Here is a 21,540-nt window from a genome sequence, read left to right as displayed (position 1 = left end):
ATGGCACTCCAGCTGCCATCCGATGTCTACTCCGTATACAACCACCCTATTTATCAACCTTACAATCCTCCTAACCACTTCCCGCTCTTCGTCAAATCTCGCTGCCTCTTCAGGCAGAATGATTCCATGGTTCCTTCGTCTACGTCGCCCCCTCCATCCTCAGCCGTCGTATCCAGGCTGAAAGGATGGTGGTGATGATGATGGCAAAAACACTTGCGCATCCTCGTGGGGCTCCCGATGGGGGATGGGTGGCTCAGCCCATCAGCGTCCCAAAGAACCACCTCCCCCCATCAGGGAAACGTCGGAACAGGGCCCTTCTTGGGGGATGACGACGACCCAGGCGTCCAGATTCTTCCAAGACAAGCCAGACGACGAGTAAGATTGCCCCTCAGGGTCTTCTGGGATGCCTGAACAGCGTGAACGATGCCTGATAAGGATCGCCGTACTAAGAATAACTTGGGAAATGAGCATCCTCACTAATCCTCATTCTTCTAGTAGCCATCCCTCTCCCTGGTACTAAGAGTAGTACTAGTAGATAGCAATACGGAGTACTAACATGCCCTCTTACCGCCTTTCCGGCCACCGCCAGCTATCCCAGCCCGCCAATTTCACCTCACTGGAATGAGAGTCTGCATACCGGGGTATCTTGGCAATCGATGCAATGTGTCAGAGTTCCTATGGCCTTATGATGCCCAAAGTCATAGTATCGTAGGTTTATCTGAAGGAACTCAAGGCATGGTGGGGTTAGGGTATGGCGGGGTATGCCTCGAGCAGACATCTACCAACACAGCATATATTAAACATTCCATATCCAACAATCCTCAGCCGATTGATGTATGATAAACTGCTATATTCGCTGCATAAACCATGTGAAGCCAGCGTAGGAGGTGATTCCCAAGCCTATTCCGACGTAGTCCGCAGTGGAAGACGGTGGAAAGCTCCCGGAGGCGCATGAATCATCGAGAACCATAACGTCAGTTTTCCGCCTCTAACTCCTACCAAAAAGTTCATGGATTGTCCTACAACCTCCAACTTCACTTAAAAACAACACAATTTGATCAATCAGGTAGATTGAAATCGACAATCAATTCTCCCTCATCCCGTTGCAACACCCATATCCCAAGTCTCGGCACAGAAAAAAAAAAATATCACCATGGACGCCAACATGAACAAAATCCTCAAATGGAGCATTCAAAACTCCACCAACGCATCCTCCGACCAGAATGCCGCCGCCGACGCCACTTCGCGGGGCCTGACCCCAGAGATGATGGCCACGCTCTTCGGCGGGCCCTCCGACGCCGATCTGATGAAAGCCTCCATGGAGGCTCTGCGCTCCGACGAGGTCGACCTGGAGAACAAGCTGGTCGCCTTCGACAATTTCGAGCAGCTGATCGAGTCCATCGACAACGCAAACAACCTCGAGCCGCTCGGCCTCTGGACGCCCCTCGTCGAGCTCCTGCGCCATGAGGAGGCCGATATGCGCCGCATGGCCGCCTGGTGTGTCGGCACCGCCGTGCAGAACAACGAAAAGGCACAGGATAAGGTATTATGGTCCTCCCCAGTCGTCTCTTTTGCTAAGGATCAAGGCTAACGGATTCTGTAGCTGGTCGTCTTGAACGCCCTCCCCACCCTCGTCGCCATGTCGACCTCCGACCCCAACCCCGCCGCGCGCAAAAAGGCCGTCTACGCCCTCTCCTCCGCCGTTCGCAACTACCAGCCCGCCATGGATGAGGTCGCCAAACACCTGCCGGAGGGCTATCCTCGCGGCGAGAAGATCGATGCGGCCGATATGGACGCTGTCGACGGCATCATGGACAAGCTGCGGGCTCACCCGGTGGAATCGTCTGCGTAATCTCGACTGGTCCCGTTCGATGTCTTTGACTTGAATTGCTGTGATACCCCGTTCAACCCGACTTGTGTCGCGCGCGTCGCACTGCCCGACGCCCCAAGACGGATTCGGTTACGTACCGCGTGATGACTGCCTACGATGGGTCGGGTCGCCTGATACGCCATGAGGCACCCGCACGATGTACAGGGCATACCCGGCTGCGCTGGGTGGAATACTGTGTGCAAAGTATATAGGGCGATATATCTTGGCAGTAGGCCTCTAGGGACATCCTGTTGGCCGCGGCACATAGTGTACCATGCCTGGTAGATGGCACATGATAGATCTGAATGAATCATGACAATTGCAATAGAACTGGTGACACGGAACGTCGCAACGAGTCTTTGGTTTATACGTAGTTGTCTTGCGTAATCATACCCATGCCACTGGAGTTTATTATTCTGCCTGGGACTGGGTGCTCCCGCTCTACGCAACACTCGCAAGGACATCCTAGGCAAATGCATTGTATATCACTACTACAACCAAAAAAGGCTAAACGCGATCATGAAACACACCCACGCCATCCTGAGTAAAGAAACAAGAACAATCAATAAAACAGCTTATTCATCACAGTGTTCTGACAGTTCCTCCACCCTCGCTTACAACGCCAGGTTGTACGTATAGTCATCCTCTATGTTCTGCGAGATCCATAGCACAACCGAGCTAGACACAATCAGTACGATATCCCCAGTGGATGGAGACGGAATCCTTACCTCAACATGACCAATCCATTGGCAATCACATTCGCAATGCCAAAGTACAGCGTCTGCATCGGGTACTGTTTAATCAGGTACTTGAGCACCATCACCGTCTACACCCCAGTCAGCACACATAGCCCAGTAGACCACCAGCGGATCCGCCGCCATGGGACCCCAATGGTCACCACAAGCAGATAGGTACTCACCACGCTCCCTGCAAGCCCGCCAGCCAGCAGCGCAAATCCCAGGAAGAGCACAAACCGCGCCTTCCACGCCACCCCACTACCACTGTAACTGAAACTGTCCGCCTGCAGACGGGACTTCTCAATCGAGTTGATGACGAGCATTCCGAGCGCGGAGCAGATGCCGGGGATCCAGTCGACGAACTTGACATGCACAAACGATCCGTTACGGGAACTGTGTGAGAAGGCCGCCGCGTCGACCAGGAAGAAGAAGCCTAAGGAGAACTGCACGACCATCACGGGTTAGCAGGCCGGAGTCCACGGTGACGGGCCATTGTGTGAGCTTGAGCTTACCAGAGCTCCTGATGTGTAGACACCGGCGTTGCGCACGGCCGAGTTGTTCAGCCATTCCGGCTTGGACCACCGGAAGAGGCGGTTGTCGGAAACATCCATTGTTGATATTGTCGGTAGGTTTGTTCGGCGAAGGAGGGGGACGTTTGGGCCGATGGGGTCGGTGGATGTAGCTTATCGCGATGCAGCCGCCCGGGAGGTTGGCGATGATGCAGTCCGCGGCTCGGAAAATCTCCGCACCGATGCATTGCCTATTTAGGCAGTGTGAATACTATGGATCTACGGTGTACCGTTTTGCTGTACACGAAGACTTTGTCTTCGGAGAATCATTAGTATTTATCCTAGCGGTAAGGCTTAGGATACTACCATGTCATATGTGCAACATAGTTGGCATTGAGATCTAAAAGCCCGTTAGGCAGGGCATGGTTATATACTTCGTAGCTCGTATCTCATCAGCTTGTGCCAGACAAGCTCAGTTCTCTTCACAGAACAGCCTCAAAAACTCGTCTATATAGGTCATCGCTTTTCCCTTCTCCAAGACGGGCGGCAATGACTTCAAAGCCCCTTCGTCGCAAGCAGGCTCCTTCAGATACTTGCGCAGGGCGAATGTCGATGCACGATAAGTCGCGTGGTACATGGACTTGAATTCATCTTCGTCAGTGCTAGAAGAGTTGCCCGGGGGGACGGAATCTGTCATCATCCGATCTTCTGTGTTTGTCGGAGCCGTCTCCTGGGGATCAACGTGACCCTTATTTGAAGATCGTGTAGAGGGGCGATTGAAACCATAAAGCCGCATACAGGTCAGGATAGTCCGAGTAATGGTGTTCTTGTTGTCCAGGATGATGCTTTCCGCATCCTTCGGTGACGACGAAAGCTCCAATTTCCCATCAGATGATGGCAACGCTGGGGAGAATTCCCTCTCTTTCCTGTCTTTCTTTGACGCAGTCTCCATAGCAAAGCTGGGCGTGTTCCTCCTAGATGCAAACTCGCGCGTATGGCTTCGGTTACTGCTAGGCCGAGAAGGATCTGTCCGGAGCTCTAATGGCTTGCTTGGATGCAAATTCGTGCCGACAGAAAGAGACCTCGCTCGATGCGACGTAATCCGATTGGAAGACGGTAGCCCCAGGTCTTCTGGTTCTCGTTTAATTCGAAAGGTCTGTAACTGCTGAGATTGGGATAGAGAGTGTGCCATTAATTGTGACACAGCCTCTCCGCCCTTCTGGCGGACCCTCTTATGATGCTGCGCAACCGACTCGAATAATGTGGCCACGCGCTTTCGCTTGGGACTCGGAGAGCGGAGGTCTGGGAGGAACTGCGCATATTGGCCCTCCTCACCCTGTTCCTGAACATTCTCGGGTGTCGGGAGGGCGTGCGCTTTGGTGATAAGGGAACTCGAAAGTGGTGCAGCATATATCCTCAGTTCCTGCTTCAAGCCGTTATGAAGCGGATTGTCTGAACTTGGGGAGCAAGATTCTGGCGGGGTAGGTGGTCTCTCGATCGACGTTCCGTTCGACAGAATCCCGTAGATCAGAAGGTCGGTTGTGGATGAGCCTGAGGTCTTCGTTCGTGATGCGCTGTTGGCATTGACAAGAAAGCCAACGGGACTTTGTATTGTCTGAAAGCGATCCAGGTCCTCCTCTTCCACCCAGAGTGTCCCCAGCAATTTATTCTTCAGCCATTGCTGTGTTTCTGGATCACTAGCATGGAGTTCAAGGTTGGGGCCGACGCGTGCGAATAATGGGATCAAAGCGGGATTTACGAAACTGCGAAGGCTCAGAGTCGCGCCTCTGGGTATATCTGACTGCCAATTCGAGGATCGATCTATTAACTGCAGACCTGCCGAGATCGAAGCTCATGAGCACCGCGTGAGATAACAAGAATCGTCGGGCCTACCTTGGAGTCGAGACGCCCCGTTTAGAGCGATGGCCCCAGACCAGACATTCATTTTGGTATAATCATTTGGGAGCTTGGGCAGTCACATCTCACTAGAATACTAGATTCCTAAGGAAGAGGCTGGTCGTCGAAGCAAGAATGGGTGGTTCTTAATGGGGTCCATCCAACACGACGCGCCGCAAATACCGTCACGACATCACGTGCGCAATTTTAGTCTGTAATGTATACCCATACATCCTTACAAGCATCCTTGAAACTTCCAGGCAGTTTGCTAATATTACTTATGAGCAGACTTAACAATATTCTGAGCCATTCAAAGCCCGAAGCTCAGTGGAAGAGCGTCACGCTAATGTCTGACTATAACGCCATCGCGGAACCCGCGAGTTAGAAAACTCTCGAGAGAACGATAATCCAGCAAAGATATGCCTGCGCTTTTCTTGCCCTTGGTCCACGTTAGAAGAATGGAAGCATTCTGATCCATACAGTCTTCTATGAAAGCTTACAGTACCTGTAGTATAGTACATCTTGCGGAATAAAAGGCTAAATCAGGGCTGAGTATCAGAAGTACACAAACTTGCAAAAGGGAGACTCCAATCATATGGAAAACGAACAACAATTTCATGAAAAGGGATCGTAGTGTTATAAATATACGATAGTCCTCCGGGTGGTGGTCAATTCAATTCAAAGGCTCACGCCAACATCTCCCCACTAACCGGTACTAAGCGGCAATTTAAAACTCCTCCTGCTCCTTGAAAAACATCGAGAAACTAATAATCGTTCCATAGATCAAGAGACCGCCGAGGATGGACATGACCATAGCGGGAATTTCGATCGCACCACTATGCGCCAGCACAGCTGGGAGGGCTATTTTACCATTAGCATCAGAGGAAACAACAAGCAACTCCCCCATCCAAATTAATAATATGCGAGACACATGCAGAGCGAACCCGCGGTGCTGTATGGTTCCACACTGAGGTGAGAGACGGGTGCGACTTACCAATACCCATCAGAACCAAGAAACCCGTCAAGAAACGACCGAAATCCGCAGCGGCGTTGCCCGAGCTGTCCATAAAGTCATCAGGATTGGCGCATCGTGAACAGATCCAGTTCGGCAGCGGCGCAATAACGTAGGTCGCAACGACGAGTAACGGCAGAAAGTTGTGCCACAGGGCAGAGGAAAGGATAACCAGAAGAAATCCAATGGCGAGCACCTGAAAGGAGGGACATCAGAAGTCAGCACATGCGCAGTTTCAAGTGCATGGTAAGGATGGCATCATGCATACAAAGGAGAGTGCGATAATTGTCTTGAGTCCGGCCGTCATGATGCGGAGATGTAGGACCGCCTAGGTCCGTCGCTGGCGATTGGGAAGAGCGCGGTATGCGGGAGATATCGGTAGCGGTCGAAGAGAAATATAATCAGAGAAGATTCAAGGGCCGAGATGAAGGACAAGGGACCGTCTGCATGGAGACGGCAAGGTGACGATCATGGACTGGGGGGAAGATAGAGAGGGGAGCTTCCGGCGGCTGGAGGTGAAGGTGACGTTGGGTCAGCAACGCCTCAGGCATTCAGGCCACCCCGACCGCCCAGACGGATGAAGAGAAGCTCTCGGGGTCACCGCGTCAGTCTCACTACTGCCTACTACTACTCCATCCATCAACCTCTCTTCCTCTCCATTCCCTGATTCTCCCATCTACCGTCCCGTTGGTTTCCTTAGAAGCTCCCTCTCTTTAACTCCTCTCTGCCTCTTCACGCCCTGGACCTCCCACGATGTTCCGCAACAACTACGACAACGATGCCGTCACCTTGTATGAGCCAGCTAGCTACTCCCTCCTACAGAAAGCTCCCCGATAGCTAATTGCTTCTCTTATTGATCTACAGCTCCCCGCAAGGTCGGATATTTCAGGTGGAATATGCCCAGGAAGCTGTGAAGCAGGGATCCGTCGTGGTGGGACTGGTCAACAAGACACACGCCGTCCTGGTCGGCTTGAAGGTGCGACGGACCACGACCATCAGTGAGGACTGCAGGAAAACTGACATTGTCTCTCATCGCTCTAGCGTAACGCCGAGGAGCTCTCCTCGTATCAGAAGAAGGTCATCGAAGTCGACTCCCACATGGGTATCGCTATCGCCGGTCTCGCATCCGACGCTCGGGTGCTCTCCAACTACATGAAGCAACAGTCTCTCGGATCCAGAATGACCTATGGTCGTCCCATCCCCGTCGAACGCATCGTCACCCAGATTGCCGATCGTGCTCAGACGAACACTCAGCAGTACGGTAAGCGGCCGTACGGTGTTGGCCTCCTTGTCGCCGGCGTCGACGAGGCTGGCCCTCATCTTTTTGAGTTCCAGCCCTCCGGTATGATCCACGAGATGCTCGCATGCGCCATTGGTGCTCGTTCGCAGATGGCCCGTACCTACCTGGAGCGCAACCTCGAACAGATCTCCAACAGTTCCCGCGATGAGCTCATCACCCACGGTCTTCGGGCCCTCAAGGAGACTCTCTCCCAGGACAAGGAGTTGACGGTGGACAACACGTCAGTGGGTGTGGTTGGCCAGGGGCCGACAGGGAAGCTGGAGAGCTTCAAGCTCTACGAAGGCCAGCAGCTCTTACCACTGCTGGAGACCGTGGAGGAACCGGCAGAAACGAAAGAGGGAGAGACGATGGAGGTCGATTCATAGGCTCTGAGTATACGTGCATGGTCATGAAAATCTTGTCCGTTCTTGATTCCTGGAGACTTGCGGCATCTCATACACCTTAGTTTATTACCTCTGAGTGTTATACTCCCATTAGTATGAATTCCAAATAATGTGATGGCTCCGTATGTGCCTTGGTAATATCATCATATCGTAAGATCGAGCACTATTTATATCTCTCATCGACGCTTCTACCGTTCTAGCCATCAAACGCCAGCCGCTGTCCAGAGACTTAAGCATAAGGAGCACCGCAGAACACGAGAACGGACCATCTACTCCTCACCCCAGTTCAACTGCATGCGACCGTTGCTCACTTTGTATCCGACCAACTTGGGCCACACCTCCGCGACGTCCTTGGCCTCGACCAGGATCCCACCATTCTCCTGACCAATATAGCCCTCCTCGACAGCCTTCCTCACCCACGCCAGCAGTCCATCCCAGTACCCATTGACGTTGAGCAACACGACCCCGAGATGATGGATCCCAAGCTGATTCCACGTCGTCATCTCCATCACCTCCTCGATGGTCCCGAACCCACCAGCGAGTGCCACAAAGCCCGATCCGGGGCCTCCCTCGCGCACCTTGGTCGCCATCAGGCGCTTCCGCGTATGCATATCCGCGACGATCGTCACGGACCCGTATTCGGTCTGCTTGAGAACTCCGTGCTTCAGCGCCGCATCCTTGACTACCATCTCAGCGTCCTTCCCGCTCTTCGCCGTCGCCGGCTCTTCCTCCTCCTTGGCGTTGTCGTACCCGGGCTCGACCTTGACCAGCGCACGCGGGATCACCCCCTGCACCGCGTCAGGTCCCGACAGCGACACCAGCGTACGCGCCAGCTCGCCCATGAGTCCCGCCGTGCCGCCGCCGTAGACGAGCTGGACGTTGTTCTTGTGGAATTCGTGCGCCAGCGCCCGCGCGGTCGCCATGTGCACCGGGTTGTTGCCCGCGACGGAGCCGCAGCTGGATGGACGGGGATGTTAGTATGGTGGCGGTGGCGGGGGAGGGGTAGTAGTTCGGACGGTAGGTACTTACAACACGCAGACGACTGCGGGCTTGTTTGCTTGGCTTCCCATGGTGAAGAGTGTATGTGATTTAGGGTGTAGGGTCGTTGTCAGAGGAGATTGGAGAAAAGAGCGGTATATAACTATTGGCTTTGGTAGGATGAGTCAATGGTTTGCGTGCCTACGAGCGTCGCCACGATTGGTGAACAAGTGGATGCGATCTCCGCAGCAGGCGGTATATATACGTCGCAGCACACAACAGTGGCTTACTCCTTACTTTGTCCTACGAGACTCGCTCTAGGGAATCTCTGTTGCTGAAACAGATAGATTTGATGGAAATGACTTCGTCTATCTCATTGTCTGCCCCTTGCCGTTCCTCGATGCAACCTAGACAGTTAACTATCACCAGATGGCGACCCAGGATTTGACCACGATGCAATTTGCAATCTTGACCACTGCAGGAGATAGCGTCGTCCGCGATTTCATCCCATCCACAAATGCTTATCCATATGGCCTAGAATCTCTCTATCCAAGTTACAAAGGAAATGCGATTGGACGTATCCACCATGCAACAGTATGCGCTTGTAAGGGTATCACAGAAAAGAATAATGAAAATCCTCAGACTCCGCTCTTGCCTTTCTTCTTCCGCAGTTTATTCTCGTCCGGCCCCGGCGTGAGCCCTTTGTCCGGCGTCTTCCCTGGTGTGTCCACCTTGACCTGTGGGGTCCCAGCTCTTACAGGGACAGTCCCAGGGCGGGTTGTGCCCACTGGCGGTTGCTTAGACGCCGCCCCTTCATTGTTTCGAGACATAATGAATGAACCTGGTTCTCCGACCAGCGGGTTTTCGTCCATGAACTCATCACCGTACTGCGTAAGCAAACTGAACGATTCCGCGAGTGTCCTTGTATGCTGAAATACGGAACCTGCATTGGTGGACTGGGCACCCCCGACGAGAGATGCCTTAGTCGAGTCGGCGTCAGGCATAGGCGTGTTCTCCTTGCTCGGTTGCGCGCTGGGTTGAGCGGTGTCTGTGGACTTGGAGACGGGCGGCATGTAGGTGTGTCCATGTGCAGGGGTGAAATTGGGCAGTGACGCTGCCGTCTTCATGAGGTTTGTGAGGGAGGTGACGGCCGAAAGCTATCCAGAAAGTCAGAAATCCGTTAGCCAATCTGTACGGGGCAATATCCAGCCCAGAGATCCGACTAGAACATACAATGCGGTTGCCCACAACGCTCGCCACAGACGGAGCCATGTAGATACAGTCCCCCACGACGAAGAATGTGGACAGAACTTCCACCTCGTCTTCGAGGCCGGGCCTCTTCCGCCGTGTCTGCTTGTGGATTACCCAGATGTTGGACGGCTCATGCGCGAACTGGCCGTTCGACTGCGCGGCAGCTTGAAGGGGATCATATGAAACCACAAACTCCAGGCCTTGCATTGTTTTCAACCGTCCTTCGAAAGCTTCCCGAGTTTCCACGAAATGGCGGAAGGTCTCGTTGTAGTTCGCTTGAATCGCGAGCGAGGCATTATTCGAGGTCGCATCGAAGAAGGGAGATTCGGCGAAGTAGAACAGGACTATTTGAGAGAATACATGTGAGACAAGAATGATAAGAGCCGTAAGTTAGGGTGTCTTACTGTTATTCGAGTGGAGGAAGCCTCCCATCATCTGGACGTGGGACGGCGACCGCCATAGAATCTCCTCCAACGGTGCATCCTGGGTGCCTGCCATGGAAGAAGATTTCTTCAAAGTAGGACCGGATATATGCAGCGGGATAATATCAGACAGAGGCACTGAGCATTCGCTTTAACATGCGGCGGTATAATGAATGTAGATGGTGATGCCATGCCGGAGCTCTGTTGCTCTCCGCGGATAATAGAGCGCTGTTTGACATGTTTGCATCGAGACCAACTGGACGACATCATTTCTATGATCTATCAGTGTCGTTCTGACAGCGATAACTATTTGACACGCATAGCTCTGCAGAATATATTCAATGCTCGATAGAATCCAAAATGCCAACAGAACCCAAGCCGCTTAATTCCAAACGCTCAGTGTTGAATCGACCTCTAGCTAACTCCAAACCATGCAACTGTTGAAAAGCGTTGCTCCGAAATGCATAAAGAGCAGATCTTTAGACACTCTTAGGTCACTAGGTGTTCAATGGCGAAAATATACCACACACTGTTTTCAGCTTGGTCAACATCTCGTCCCATTCGCCCTCGGCGGTGCTCAGAATGGTCACAGCTCCTCCAGCACCGATCCGCCACTTCTGTTCCTCAGTGCTTTGGTCATCGGAGCTGGAGAAGGCAGTCCGGATGAGTACCGAAAAGCTTCCGCCACCTCCAAGATCGAGAAATCCCATGACGCCAGAGTAAACTCCCCGATTGCGAGCCTCAATGGTGCTTAGGTGCATGCATGACCGCTCCTTGGGCGCGCCAGTCATCGAACCCGGTGGAAGACATCGTTGGAGAGCCGTAAGTCCGTATACAGACATATTCGATGACTGATGAAGTTGTGGCATGCCTCGCACCGCGAAGCCAGGTCGACTGCGGTCAATGTTCCCTTTCACATGGGTGATCATCTGATAGACCCGCCCATGATCTTCGACCTCTAGTAGCTTTTCCACATGAACGCCGCCGGAGCCACATATACCGTATAGATCATGTCTGATCAAATCTGCGATCATCAGATTTTCAGCCATCTCTTTTGTCGTCCCGAGAATTTCCTTCGCCTTCTCCAGCGTCATGGTATCGGACTTTCGGACAGTGCCCTTCATCGGCTTCATTTCTAGCGTGGAGGAGCGGTCCCAGTTGAGGAAGCATTCAGGGCTGCTGCTGACGACCTTCATATTACCAAGCTTTGCATAGGCACTGAAGGCCGCCGGATTGTACTGACGCAGACGTTTGTACAACTCCCAAGGGAAGTAGAGCCGGCTGTCTGGAGAACCTGAAGAGGGAAGTGTGATGGAAGTCTCACAGGTGAGGCAGAGTTCGTATGACTCCCCAGCTTTGAGTTCCGTCTGACAAGCCTTGACTTGTTCTAGGTAGGTTTCCTCATCAGGAAACTGGATCACGCCGCGTTTAAGGATCGGATCCAAAAACTCTGAATCTGCACTGACGTGCATCTCGTCCGCAGATTGATGGGACGAGACCAATGACCGATGGGTTTCGTCAAGCCAACCGCCCGGCAAGTCATCATCTTTCCTCGTGGATTGTATCGTGATGTTCCCGGTCTCATTATCAAGGACGACGCTTCTTTCCGTCCACAACAGACTCACATCTGCCGGATTCTCCATAGAAGCGTGATTCCCCGAGGGATGGTGGTAACTATCGTTGTGCGTTTTCGGTCGGTTCAAGCATGCCAGCCCCAATTCATAGGAGAAATAACCCAAGAAGCCTCCCCAAAAAGGTGTCGTAGAATCTCCCGTCACGACATGTTTCATATCCATCACATATCTCAAGACATCCCAGAGCTCAGATACTGATAAGTGCTTTCCAGCAACTGCATCCTGGGTTGATTTGGCGTTCATCTGAGTCGAAAGCTTTTCCAAAAGAAGCTTCTCAGACTGCGTGTAATACTCCAACCTCCAGGCACTGGGACTCGGCGCAGAGATGACGCTGTATCTTCCATTTGACTGAAACAACACGGTTGGCGACCCCGGAACATTGAGCTTCTCACAGATATCTTCTGCACTCAATTTATGTACTGGGATCGTCCGGAAGGCAGATTTATTCGATGTCGACGAGCTCCAGTTCAACATCGTGTATGCAATACCAGGAAGCGAGGCCATGCCACTCGATTGATGTATGATATCGTCGGGTAGGCAACCATACCCGCCGCGGCCATTTATCTTGTTGTATACGAGGGACAGCTCCCACCATCTTCTCAGAATCTCGGTGCATGCCTCCCGGTTTGATTTGCATGACTCCGGGTGGAACTGAACACCCCAGAACGGCTTTCGTGTGTGACGGACCGCCATGGGAATCTCCCATCTTTGGAATTGATCTCCTTGGCCTAAGGAAAGCCAGGCCAAGATATCAAGATCAAACTTGTCATGAAGCTCGCCGTTTAGACTCTTTCCCGAGATGCCACTCGCTGGCTCATCCAGTTTGGCGTACAGGGAATGGTAGAGAGTGACTTCGACATCTGGGATGTTCTCGAATATATCTTTCTGAGTCGTGGAGATCCGGTGAACTTGCCCATGAAGGGGATACGGCAACCGCCCGATACTGATACCCTGGCGAAGGCATAACGTCTGGAAGCCCAAGCAGATACCAAAAACCGGGAGTAAATCCGCATCGCCTAGGTCCCAAATATCCTTCATGATGCCGATATCCTGGGAAATATTTGGGTCCCCTGGTCCCGGACCCAGAACGACAGCTTCGTAGTGCTGTAGAAACTGGACCATGTTGCCGTCTGGCCATTCGGAGTCGATCATCATGACGGTGACTTTTACGTCAAGGACCTCCTCGAGCATCGCAACGACGTTGTAAGAAAACGAGTCATATGCGTCGACATATAGAATGTTTTTCCGGTGGGTTCTGAGGCTGTTGGATTCATTTACAGCCTCATATTTGCCCCAAGGCCCCAGTAAAGGCGCCATGAAGTGGGTTCGATTGTATCAAGAGGAAAATGCGAGAAGCTGGAAAAGATGATAATGATCGAGGCTTCAAGGCCTATAAAGGCCTATCAAACAGGCGGGCGTTCTCCACTTGAAAGGCGGGATACTATGTCAAATTCATAGTCCACTTAGAGGGGAGTGGCGAGACGTTGAAAAATGGCTAGGCGTATATCGGATTCAATATGGGCTTAGAACCGCTCAAAACGACGCCATATTGGGAGGAGAAGAGTACCGATGTTATCCTCAGCGACGAAGAGGTTGTGAAGTGCCCACAATACAAAAGTTTGAGAGGAATTGATCTCCTGAGTCAAAATGAGTTTGCCGCTGACCGGCGAAAAAAGATAGTCGGAGAGCGGAGCGGCAATCAACGGAACGCTGCGCGGTGGTACCCTGGAACGCCCTCGATAACCTTTTCGCCGTTTATCTTTGTCAGACTTCTCTTTCTGGCCATTTATTCATCTTTCGTCTCAGTTTAAATAGAAGTATACAAAAATTCAGGACGATCTATACAAAGACCGGACTTCACCGTATATTTAATTACCATATTCAGCATACATTAGCATCTGTCTATTCCGGAAATGGCAGACTATATACATGCTTCTGAGAACCGAAAATCAAAGAAGGGCCAGTATTAAGCACTTGGTTGAACCAGGGATTGTTCACCGGCCGTCGCAAGTTTGGCCATGATCTTGGGGAAGTACTGCGCAACGAAGCTCTCACTGCCGCAAAATTAGCACTCCGTCTTGATTGAATGAGGGTTCCTGGAGGATACATACGTGTAGTAACTGTGAGCAGAGCTATGGTCTCCCACCAAGTTATGCGCTAATTCGTGACAAAGAATAACCCACCAGTATATCAAAGCTTCACTTCGGTCAGCGTTGGAGCTCTGGAGTACGCTCTTTTCATGAAGCGTTTGAAAGTAAAAGTAATTGCAGAAAAGGCTTCCGGCCCGGTTGAAGGCGATGGTTTTCCCACCTGGGTCGTAGAAAATACTGAGGCTATCCGGACGCAGAGAAAACACGCCAGCGCACTCAATCAGCATGGACGCGAATACATTGATGCCTGAACTATGCTGAGCCAGAAACCCGAACCGGTCGGAGACGGTCCTCACAAAGAGAACGTTGATGCCGCATGCCAGAGTTGCCACAAATTCCAAGTCATGACTGGGTTTCTCGTCACAATAAGATTTTGACTCGTTGACCTGAGTGGTTTCCGGACGACTGTAGACATCAGAAGATCCATGAGGTCGACAGGCTTGTACAGCGGACAATAGCTCTCTCTGTAGCTTATGCGGGGGCGTGACGTTCACTGGCGCCTCCGGACGGGTTTTTTTCGGATCCTCAACCGAATAAGGAGGTGGAGGAGTCGAGGTGGTTGAAGTAGTAGCATCTTGCGATGACTCTCCATTGATAGGATTCCAACTGGACCGATTTCCCTCAAGTCCAAAGCGCCTTGTCAAGTTCTGGAAAAAGCCCCGTGAACGTCGGTCTTCGCCCTGTTCTGGCTCGGCGGGTGGCTGGATGGAGCTACGATCTTTGCTGGAAGGAGAGTCGGGAAAGTCGCCTGGCATCAATGTCTGCTGTCGGTCTTCGACCAATTGAATTCGGTCCTGTGTTTGTGCCTGGGCCTGGGCCTGGGCTTGAGCCTGAGCCTGAACCTCTCGTTCCCGTGCCCATGCAGCTTCTCTTTCTTGAAGCCGTTGCCGCTCTTCCTCCAATTGCTTTTGGCGTCTATCCTCGGCCATCCTCGCTTCATGCGCCTTTTGCTTGAGGATCCGTTCCACGTTGTATCCCCGGGCTTTGAGTTCCAATAGATCGGTCTTCAACAACATCTCTAGCGTGAGGGTCGAGTGGAGTTTGGGCCGAACAAGAACAAGATGCACGAGAGCCTGACTTATCTCGTACAAATTGTATTTGCCAGGGCAAATCCATAACATCCAGCCCCTTGTTTGCTGTGTGATAATCGCACTTCTCTTCTGGGTTTGAGATACACGGCGGCCTCTCAGGGATCGTGTTAGGGAAATCGAATGCACCACTTGCACCTGGAGGTGTTTCTCCAGCCAACGAGCGTCATGTCTGACAGAATCCGGAGACTGATCGTGAAGGAAAAGTTTCGATCGTTCGTTGATGAGCTTGTGCAGTTTGATCGCGGAGTTCTGGTCAGAAGCGACTGCACCCCAATGGGCGCGCTCCTCAACTAGGCTACTCAACGGGACGGCGCCTAAAGCAATGTAGAAGTCTTCCAGGGCCTCTTCTTGCGGCGCAGCGAGTATATGCTCCCTAAAGAGACTGAAGCTCTGGAAATCATCCACCACGACCACGTCTCTTGCTGAAGTCAAAGTCCATTCCTTGATATTATGTTCCTCTTCATCGTCGGAGTCCAGAAGATTCTCTTCCTTGTGTTCTTTCTGATTTAGAGAAGCAATATCTCTGCTGGCCATCAAGAAAGCAGACTTTTTCATTTCCTCGTATAGAGCGCGATCCCTCCTGAGGACCGGGAGGTGTTCGGCCAGAGTCCTAAGCAATTTGAGATACTTCTCAGCGCTTTGGAATGTTGCAGAAATTCTTGCTGGTTCTTTCACTAGCATGTAGGCAAGCTCGGTCTTTGTAGGTTCGGGTTTGGAACCGACTGCCACGAGAAAGAGATTTGCTTCTTGACCAAAGTCAACGAAGTCAAATATGTCTTTGTAATCTTCTCCATCGCCAAGGTAGCACAGTTTGGGAGGTACGTGACGCACGCCCGAGCCCTTATTCGTCGATATGGGCACAATGGCTGCCTTGCTCACCTGTTCTTTATCCTGAGGCCGAAGCTCTGCAACTCTTCCCGCTAAATACTTGAAGAGAACTTTGGCATCGCGTGTGGAGGTCGGAGGCTGGCGGATCAAATGATTGAGACAATGTGCCATCATTGGGTGTTGCTTGACGCCAAATTTAGACGCATGAGCATGAAGATCCCGTCTGAGGATCTCGAAACCGAATAGCCCAGCCCCTTCTTCGGTGAAACACTTGCTCGGAATGCTCAACTTATCTGAGCCTTCGAGGGGTAGGAACGGTGTAGTGACCGCATCGCACGCGAATGCAGAATAACCATTGTTGTGATACTCCGCAATGTAGTACGACATAGCTTTTCTGTAAAGAGTCGAGTTATGTTCCTTGCCAGCTTGTGCCATAATCTTGATCAACTCCGGAGCCGACGGAAAACTCCGCAAGCCTAGCATAGTGAGGAATTTACCCTCCTTACTGTTGGGCTGGTACATCCCGGGCCATTCAATGATAGGAAGTCCAAGAACCCTAAGAGAGTCCTTCGGCTCGAACAGCTCGAATATTTTGTAGCGTTTGCGCTTGGTCGTTTTTGAGTCTCCATGGTCACCTCTCGCTTCGGCAGTGCATATACTAGTGTCCTTGAGTCTCTTGATGTCAGCTGAGGGGATGTCTTCGCTGACAGATGCCAGATAGCGTATGAGATCGACGTGACTCCATTTCTTCGATCCACCATTGGTTTCATCAGACGTATCCGCTGTGTTGAGAAGCCGGTCAAAAATGACCCCTAGCTCGACTGTTTTGCGCACACCGAGAGCCGCCAAAAACTTCTCTTTAACACTGTTGAGACCATGGACAACGGGAAGGTCATCAAATAACCGAACAGACGAGAAGTAGGTTTCACCAGGACGCTTCATGCCGAGTTTAGTTGGAATGACTGTATTGGGCTGTAAGAGATCAATCACTGCCTGCTTCGCTGATGGACTTAGTGCGTCCCACTGTTTGGAAAGGACAGGCAGGACTTGAGCGGCAAACGAGGATGTTCTTGTCAGATCTTGCTCCACAGATAAGGCATTACGATTTCCAGCGTTGGAGACAAGCCAGCGAAGCCAAGGAACTATCTGCAGCTCCACCCAACCCAGTGCTTCAACTTCTTGTTTGCCTAAGGTCTTTGTGTACCTGAATGGCATGACGTTCGGCGACAAGGGCAAGGTCACAGGGATCTTCTGGGGATTGAGGAATGCGTTTATGTCTCCGAAAACAATTAATCGAGTAGTGTTACCGTTATCATCTTCGTCGTTTGCCACCGCAACATTGAGCAGGTTCTGGACTGACATCTGGTCAAGTTGTCCAGAAACTGCTCTTCGGCCCAGCCAGGAGAGAAATTCCACAACTTGGGCAGGGCGCAAGGTAGATGCCTCTAATTCTCTCTTGATATCGGAGACGGTAACATCAGTGACAAGTCCAAAATCTGTCAGCTTTCTGACGAATTCCTTCGCGCCTGTAACAAATTCGTCGGGCAGAACAGGAATGGAGTCCATAAAGCTGAGATCCTTCGGGGCAATACGAGCCTGGTGGCTCTGAATAACACCACATGTTGACAACACCTCGATAGACGCGTTGGTATTACAGGTCCAGAATGCGTCTTCAATAGTCTGCCCCAGAAGCGATGATGGGGTCGATTCGCGAAAAACAAATTGGTTTGCCGTGTGGATTGCTTCAGGCAGAACATCAACTATGTCGTTCTTGCGAATTTTTGACCCCTTTGGAGCTAACTTGGACTTCACCGATGCCATCTCTGCCGTCCAAGCGATGCGGCAGACGATACCCGCAGCCCTTAGCATCTCAAAGTTCCATTTGCTGATATAGCGAGTATTGAGATCAATGCTCTCTCGTTCCACCGTTGGGATTACGGAGGGCGCCGATATATGCGCATTCAGGCCCGTTGTCTGATGTGTGGGAAACCCAATGAAGATCCTCCCAGCTTTCGAGGGGAGAATAGAGGAGAGTATTTCCGAGTGCGACCCTGACATCCCAGATGCCAGCGTCGTATCATACGAGGGTGTCAATATGGCTATCGTAGACTTTTTAGGTGGCGGTTTTCGCGTAGCACGTTCGAGTTCACTGCTGAGAGAGTGGCTCACAGAACATTGAATGTTGGCAGTGCTTATATGTAAGAAGACGGAAGCAGTTGAAAGCTGCGTTAAATCCTCGGTGTCACCATTGACCGTTGGCTTCTCGACTTTGGCAGGCTTTTCCGGCGCATTCTGACCTGTAAGCCTGGAGAAGAACGTACGCAAGGAGCCTGCAGTGTCTCTCAACCCCTCACGAAGTATACTTGCATTGGGATTCCATTCCACAACTGGCATCCAGGCAGCATCAACCTGGGCAACCTCACGTGAAACGGTAGATACTTTCATCAAACCTTGAGGTGTTCGAGTTTCAATGTCTCTCGGAATTGTGAGATTGACGCTTGGGGCTGCCTTTTTCTTCAGTCGAAGGACATTCCAATCGTCGAGCCAGAGTTCTATACACTCGAGGCCAACAAATGTAAGACTGCTGGACAAGAACTTGCATAGTTCCATCAGGGAGGGCACAGGCGAAGAATCATTCCGATAATCTAAAACAAATGTGGTCTCAGGATTTGCGGCTTCGTTCAACTGTAACCGACGAGTAAAGAGCGCATTTCCTTTCCAATAGAAGGCCATGGCATCCTTGCCCGAAGATACGAATGGCTCTTCGCAGTCATCAAAGACACTGTAAAAACCAACGCCAAAAGCACCAATCTTGGTTTCGTCTGGATTGCCATCTGCGATCCGTTTTAATCTGGACCAGTCCTTTTCACTGAAGGGGAGACCATTGTTTGATATGAGAAGGCGCTTGAGCGTGTGGTGCGAGATCGTATGCTTGATCAATGTCGTGGCATCTGCAGATGAAGGCAAGGGAACGGCCGTCGAAGGCAAGGTCTCAAATTTGATGGTCACTTTCGTTGCGTTAGCGTCAGCAGCGTTCTGAATCATTTCTCGCAAGACGGTCCTATATGTGTTTTAGTAACAACCATTCCGGAGGGCCAGTATCCATATGTACGATACCATTTTCCCGAGTAACGCGCTAGGACCTTGGAGATGAGACCTCTTGTATCAACCGTGACAGCCTCCTCATCGTTGCCAGAGCCCATCGTACGCGCCCGCAGCGCTGTAAAATCGATGTTTTGCGCCATAATGCAGACTTTGACGTTCTTTAACAAAAGTCTTGTTCCGCTAAATCAGCTCCAGCTGATTATGCAAGATTCGGCGAACTTTTGACGTAACGATCTATCCTTCATCAATGATGTTGACGGACGCCTAAGTAGGAATGCGGAAGTTGTAACTAGATAAGTAGATCACACTTGGCCAGAAACATAACAAAACCATGTCCCCAAGAGTGAGAACCACCTAGATATCGAAAGCGAGAGAGGTATCCATGAGAGCAATGTGATGACTCGAAACCGACAAAGAATGATGAAGTGCGATAATGATGACAGGTCGGAGGCGCGGAGTTTAAAGTTATCTATCGCGCTTAACGTTTTCCACAATCGAGCCGCGCCTACAACCGAGCCGCGCCCTTTCCACCAAAACTCCTACTTCCTAAGGCTTTTCAACCACCAACGCCATTAAATCTAACTAACTAAATATATGAAATTATAGCTATCTACTAGGGCAATTTCGAATTGTATGTCCGATTGTTCCACACCCACTACAGCGCTGCGGAGCTCGTCGACGGGGCGCTAAAGTAGATTCCGCAGGCTGCTCATTAAGCTGCGTACCAAGCTGCTAAACACGATTTTCACCTTCCTGTATATTAAGAAGGCGGTCATTTCCTATTTTAGCACGCTTTCTTGCCTTTTTCTGATGTTGTCGTCCATTTTCAGCGCGTATGGCCCTAATTTCTTGCTCTAAAAGCAGCTGGGTTTGCATTGCTATTTGCGCTGCTTTCTCAAGATGTTGAATATACGCAATAGGACTACTAGAAAGCTGCCGCTTTCTATTAAGACTATTCTGTAGGCTTCGGACCTTTCGATCTAGCTAGCGAGTATTCTGCGGAGTCTAAAAAGCAGAGAAAACTAAACCTTCAACTAGTGGTAGTGTAGGCGTACGCAGTTAAAAGATAAGCTTAGAAAGAACATGCTCTAGATCAAGCGGCTTAAGCCCTGCTCCTCTAAAGCCGCTGCAGATATTAGCCGAAGTAAAGACTTGCTTGTAAACATCCGGATATAGCGATAGAAAGTCTTCTTTATCAATATAGTTATTGCCAGCAGCCATAAGGTCTTCAAGGAGTTTTCCGTACACCTCTTTAAGCGGGCCAAAAACGCCCACATCAAGCGGTTAAAGAAGATATAAAGTACAGGCAGGCATGCAGAGACATATTATTACATTCTACTTGCAGAAGTCATCGAATTCAGCAGTCAAATAACTACTATGGCCGTCAAGAATAAGCAAGCACTTTGCACCAGTCATATAGCGCTTAGAAAGCAGTTCAAAGACATTTTTCAGCTAGAGAAGGCCTATTTCATCAGTCGTCCAGCCATTCTAACTAGTAGAAATCCACCAGTCGCGAGGTAGCTTAGGTTCTTAGAACCAGGCAGCCTGTTGAACGCTTGCCTTCAATATAATAACTAGCGGTAGATATACGCCTCTTAACCCGATTATTTCGATAATTATAACCCATTCACGATTGCCCTAAATAACTTTGCGCGGTCACTCGCTTCGCTCTACTACAGTAATTACTTTTAAAGTAGAGCAGACTTCCATTACAAAGCCAGTTTCGTCGAAATTCCAGATATCGTCTTTATATATGCTGTGTTCTTAAATAGTCGCTCGTACGGTCTCAAACCACGGGCCTATAACCTTTGGATCTTCCTACTTTACGCGCTGATAGGTAATACGCCTTATATATTGCATACGGAGCTGAGGATGGCGTTTAACGAAGTTATAAGGCCAGTTAGTTCCGATAGCTGCGGTAGGGTCTTGTAAACGACTGCGAAGTAAAACCTAGGCTATTCCACGTAGAAATTCGGGTCGAATTAGAAATCCTCGCGTATCTGCATCTAATAATCGCTTTAAAAGCAATTCCTCTTCGAATTCGGTCAGTTTATAACTATTGGCGCGTGTTTCCGACCGTGATTTAGCACTATAAAGCCGGTCGCGTACAGTGCTTTCGGGGACAGCAAAAAGGGCCACAGCGCGTTTAATTGATTTAACCTAGCCTTTCTGATAAGCTGAAATAGCCATCTGAATGCGCGATTCTTTAGAAAGATGCATATTAAATTGTGGTGATGAGAAAAGACGCGTTGAATTTAGGAAGTAGGAGTTTTGGTGGAAAGGGCGCGGCTCGGTTGTAGGCGCGGCTCGATTGTGGAAAACGTTATCGGTCACTCGGAGGTTATGTAAGCCCCCGTGAACCACGGCGGTCGAG

The 21,540-nt window shown here is 50.8% G+C and overlaps 8 protein-coding genes across 8 annotated transcripts; 2 read left to right on the top strand and 6 right to left on the bottom strand.

The window, feature by feature from the left end:
* Nucleotides 1–1,153: 1,153 nt before the first annotated feature.
* Nucleotides 1,154–1,852, top strand: fes1 (Hsp70 nucleotide exchange factor FES1; the record flags this gene model as incomplete). The annotated part of the gene is made up of 2 exons (XM_001209658.1): nt 1,154–1,543; nt 1,604–1,852. The coding sequence occupies 2 exons, from the start codon at nt 1,154–1,156 to the stop codon at nt 1,850–1,852; spliced, it is 639 nt and encodes a 212-aa protein (XP_001209658.1).
* A 459-nt stretch (nt 1,853–2,311) lies between these two features.
* ATEG_06971 (UPF0220 family protein) lies at nt 2,312–3,218 on the bottom strand (the record flags this gene model as incomplete). Its single annotated transcript, XM_001209657.1, has 6 exons — nt 2,312–2,335; nt 2,401–2,410; nt 2,489–2,548; nt 2,599–2,696; nt 2,790–3,050; nt 3,120–3,218. The coding sequence occupies 6 exons, from the start codon at nt 3,216–3,218 to the stop codon at nt 2,312–2,314; spliced, it is 552 nt and encodes a 183-aa protein (XP_001209657.1).
* Nucleotides 3,219–3,588: 370 nt separating this feature from the next.
* Nucleotides 3,589–5,061, bottom strand: ATEG_06970 (uncharacterized protein; the record flags this gene model as incomplete). The annotated part of the gene is made up of 2 exons (XM_001209656.1): nt 3,589–4,952; nt 5,010–5,061. The coding sequence occupies 2 exons, from the start codon at nt 5,059–5,061 to the stop codon at nt 3,589–3,591; spliced, it is 1,416 nt and encodes a 471-aa protein (XP_001209656.1).
* A 678-nt stretch (nt 5,062–5,739) lies between these two features.
* On the bottom strand, nt 5,740–6,331 carry ATEG_06969 (Vps55 family protein; the record flags this gene model as incomplete). Its single annotated transcript, XM_001209655.1, has 3 exons — nt 5,740–5,873; nt 6,007–6,220; nt 6,293–6,331. The coding sequence occupies 3 exons, from the start codon at nt 6,329–6,331 to the stop codon at nt 5,740–5,742; spliced, it is 387 nt and encodes a 128-aa protein (XP_001209655.1).
* Nucleotides 6,332–6,777: 446 nt separating this feature from the next.
* Nucleotides 6,778–7,689, top strand: pre5 (proteasome core particle subunit alpha 6; the record flags this gene model as incomplete). Its single annotated transcript, XM_001209654.1, has 3 exons — nt 6,778–6,815; nt 6,889–7,000; nt 7,066–7,689. The coding sequence occupies 3 exons, from the start codon at nt 6,778–6,780 to the stop codon at nt 7,687–7,689; spliced, it is 774 nt and encodes a 257-aa protein (XP_001209654.1).
* Nucleotides 7,690–7,976: 287 nt separating this feature from the next.
* ATEG_06967 (LOG family protein) lies at nt 7,977–8,777 on the bottom strand (the record flags this gene model as incomplete). Its single annotated transcript, XM_001209653.1, has 2 exons — nt 7,977–8,664; nt 8,737–8,777. The coding sequence occupies 2 exons, from the start codon at nt 8,775–8,777 to the stop codon at nt 7,977–7,979; spliced, it is 729 nt and encodes a 242-aa protein (XP_001209653.1).
* Nucleotides 8,778–9,323: 546 nt separating this feature from the next.
* Nucleotides 9,324–13,309, bottom strand: ATEG_06966 (uncharacterized protein; the record flags this gene model as incomplete). The annotated part of the gene is made up of 4 exons (XM_001209652.1): nt 9,324–9,842; nt 9,919–10,280; nt 10,341–10,496; nt 10,882–13,309. 4 exons carry the CDS (start codon nt 13,307–13,309, stop codon nt 9,324–9,326), a joined length of 3,465 nt encoding a protein of 1,154 aa, XP_001209652.1.
* A 649-nt stretch (nt 13,310–13,958) lies between these two features.
* On the bottom strand, nt 13,959–19,306 carry ATEG_06965 (histidine kinase-like ATPase domain-containing protein; the record flags this gene model as incomplete). The annotated part of the gene is made up of 3 exons (XM_001209651.1): nt 13,959–14,046; nt 14,104–19,069; nt 19,174–19,306. 3 exons carry the CDS (start codon nt 19,304–19,306, stop codon nt 13,959–13,961), a joined length of 5,187 nt encoding a protein of 1,728 aa, XP_001209651.1.
* Between the last annotated feature and the right edge of the window lie 2,234 nt (nt 19,307–21,540).

Source organism: Aspergillus terreus, genomic scaffold, assembly GCF_000149615.1.
Source record: "Aspergillus terreus NIH2624 scaffold_10 genomic scaffold, whole genome shotgun sequence".
Classification (NCBI taxonomy): Eukaryota; Fungi; Ascomycota; class Eurotiomycetes; order Eurotiales; family Aspergillaceae; genus Aspergillus; species Aspergillus terreus.
Note: the sequence above shows the minus strand (reverse complement) of the source record. Positions and strands in the feature narration are given on the sequence as shown.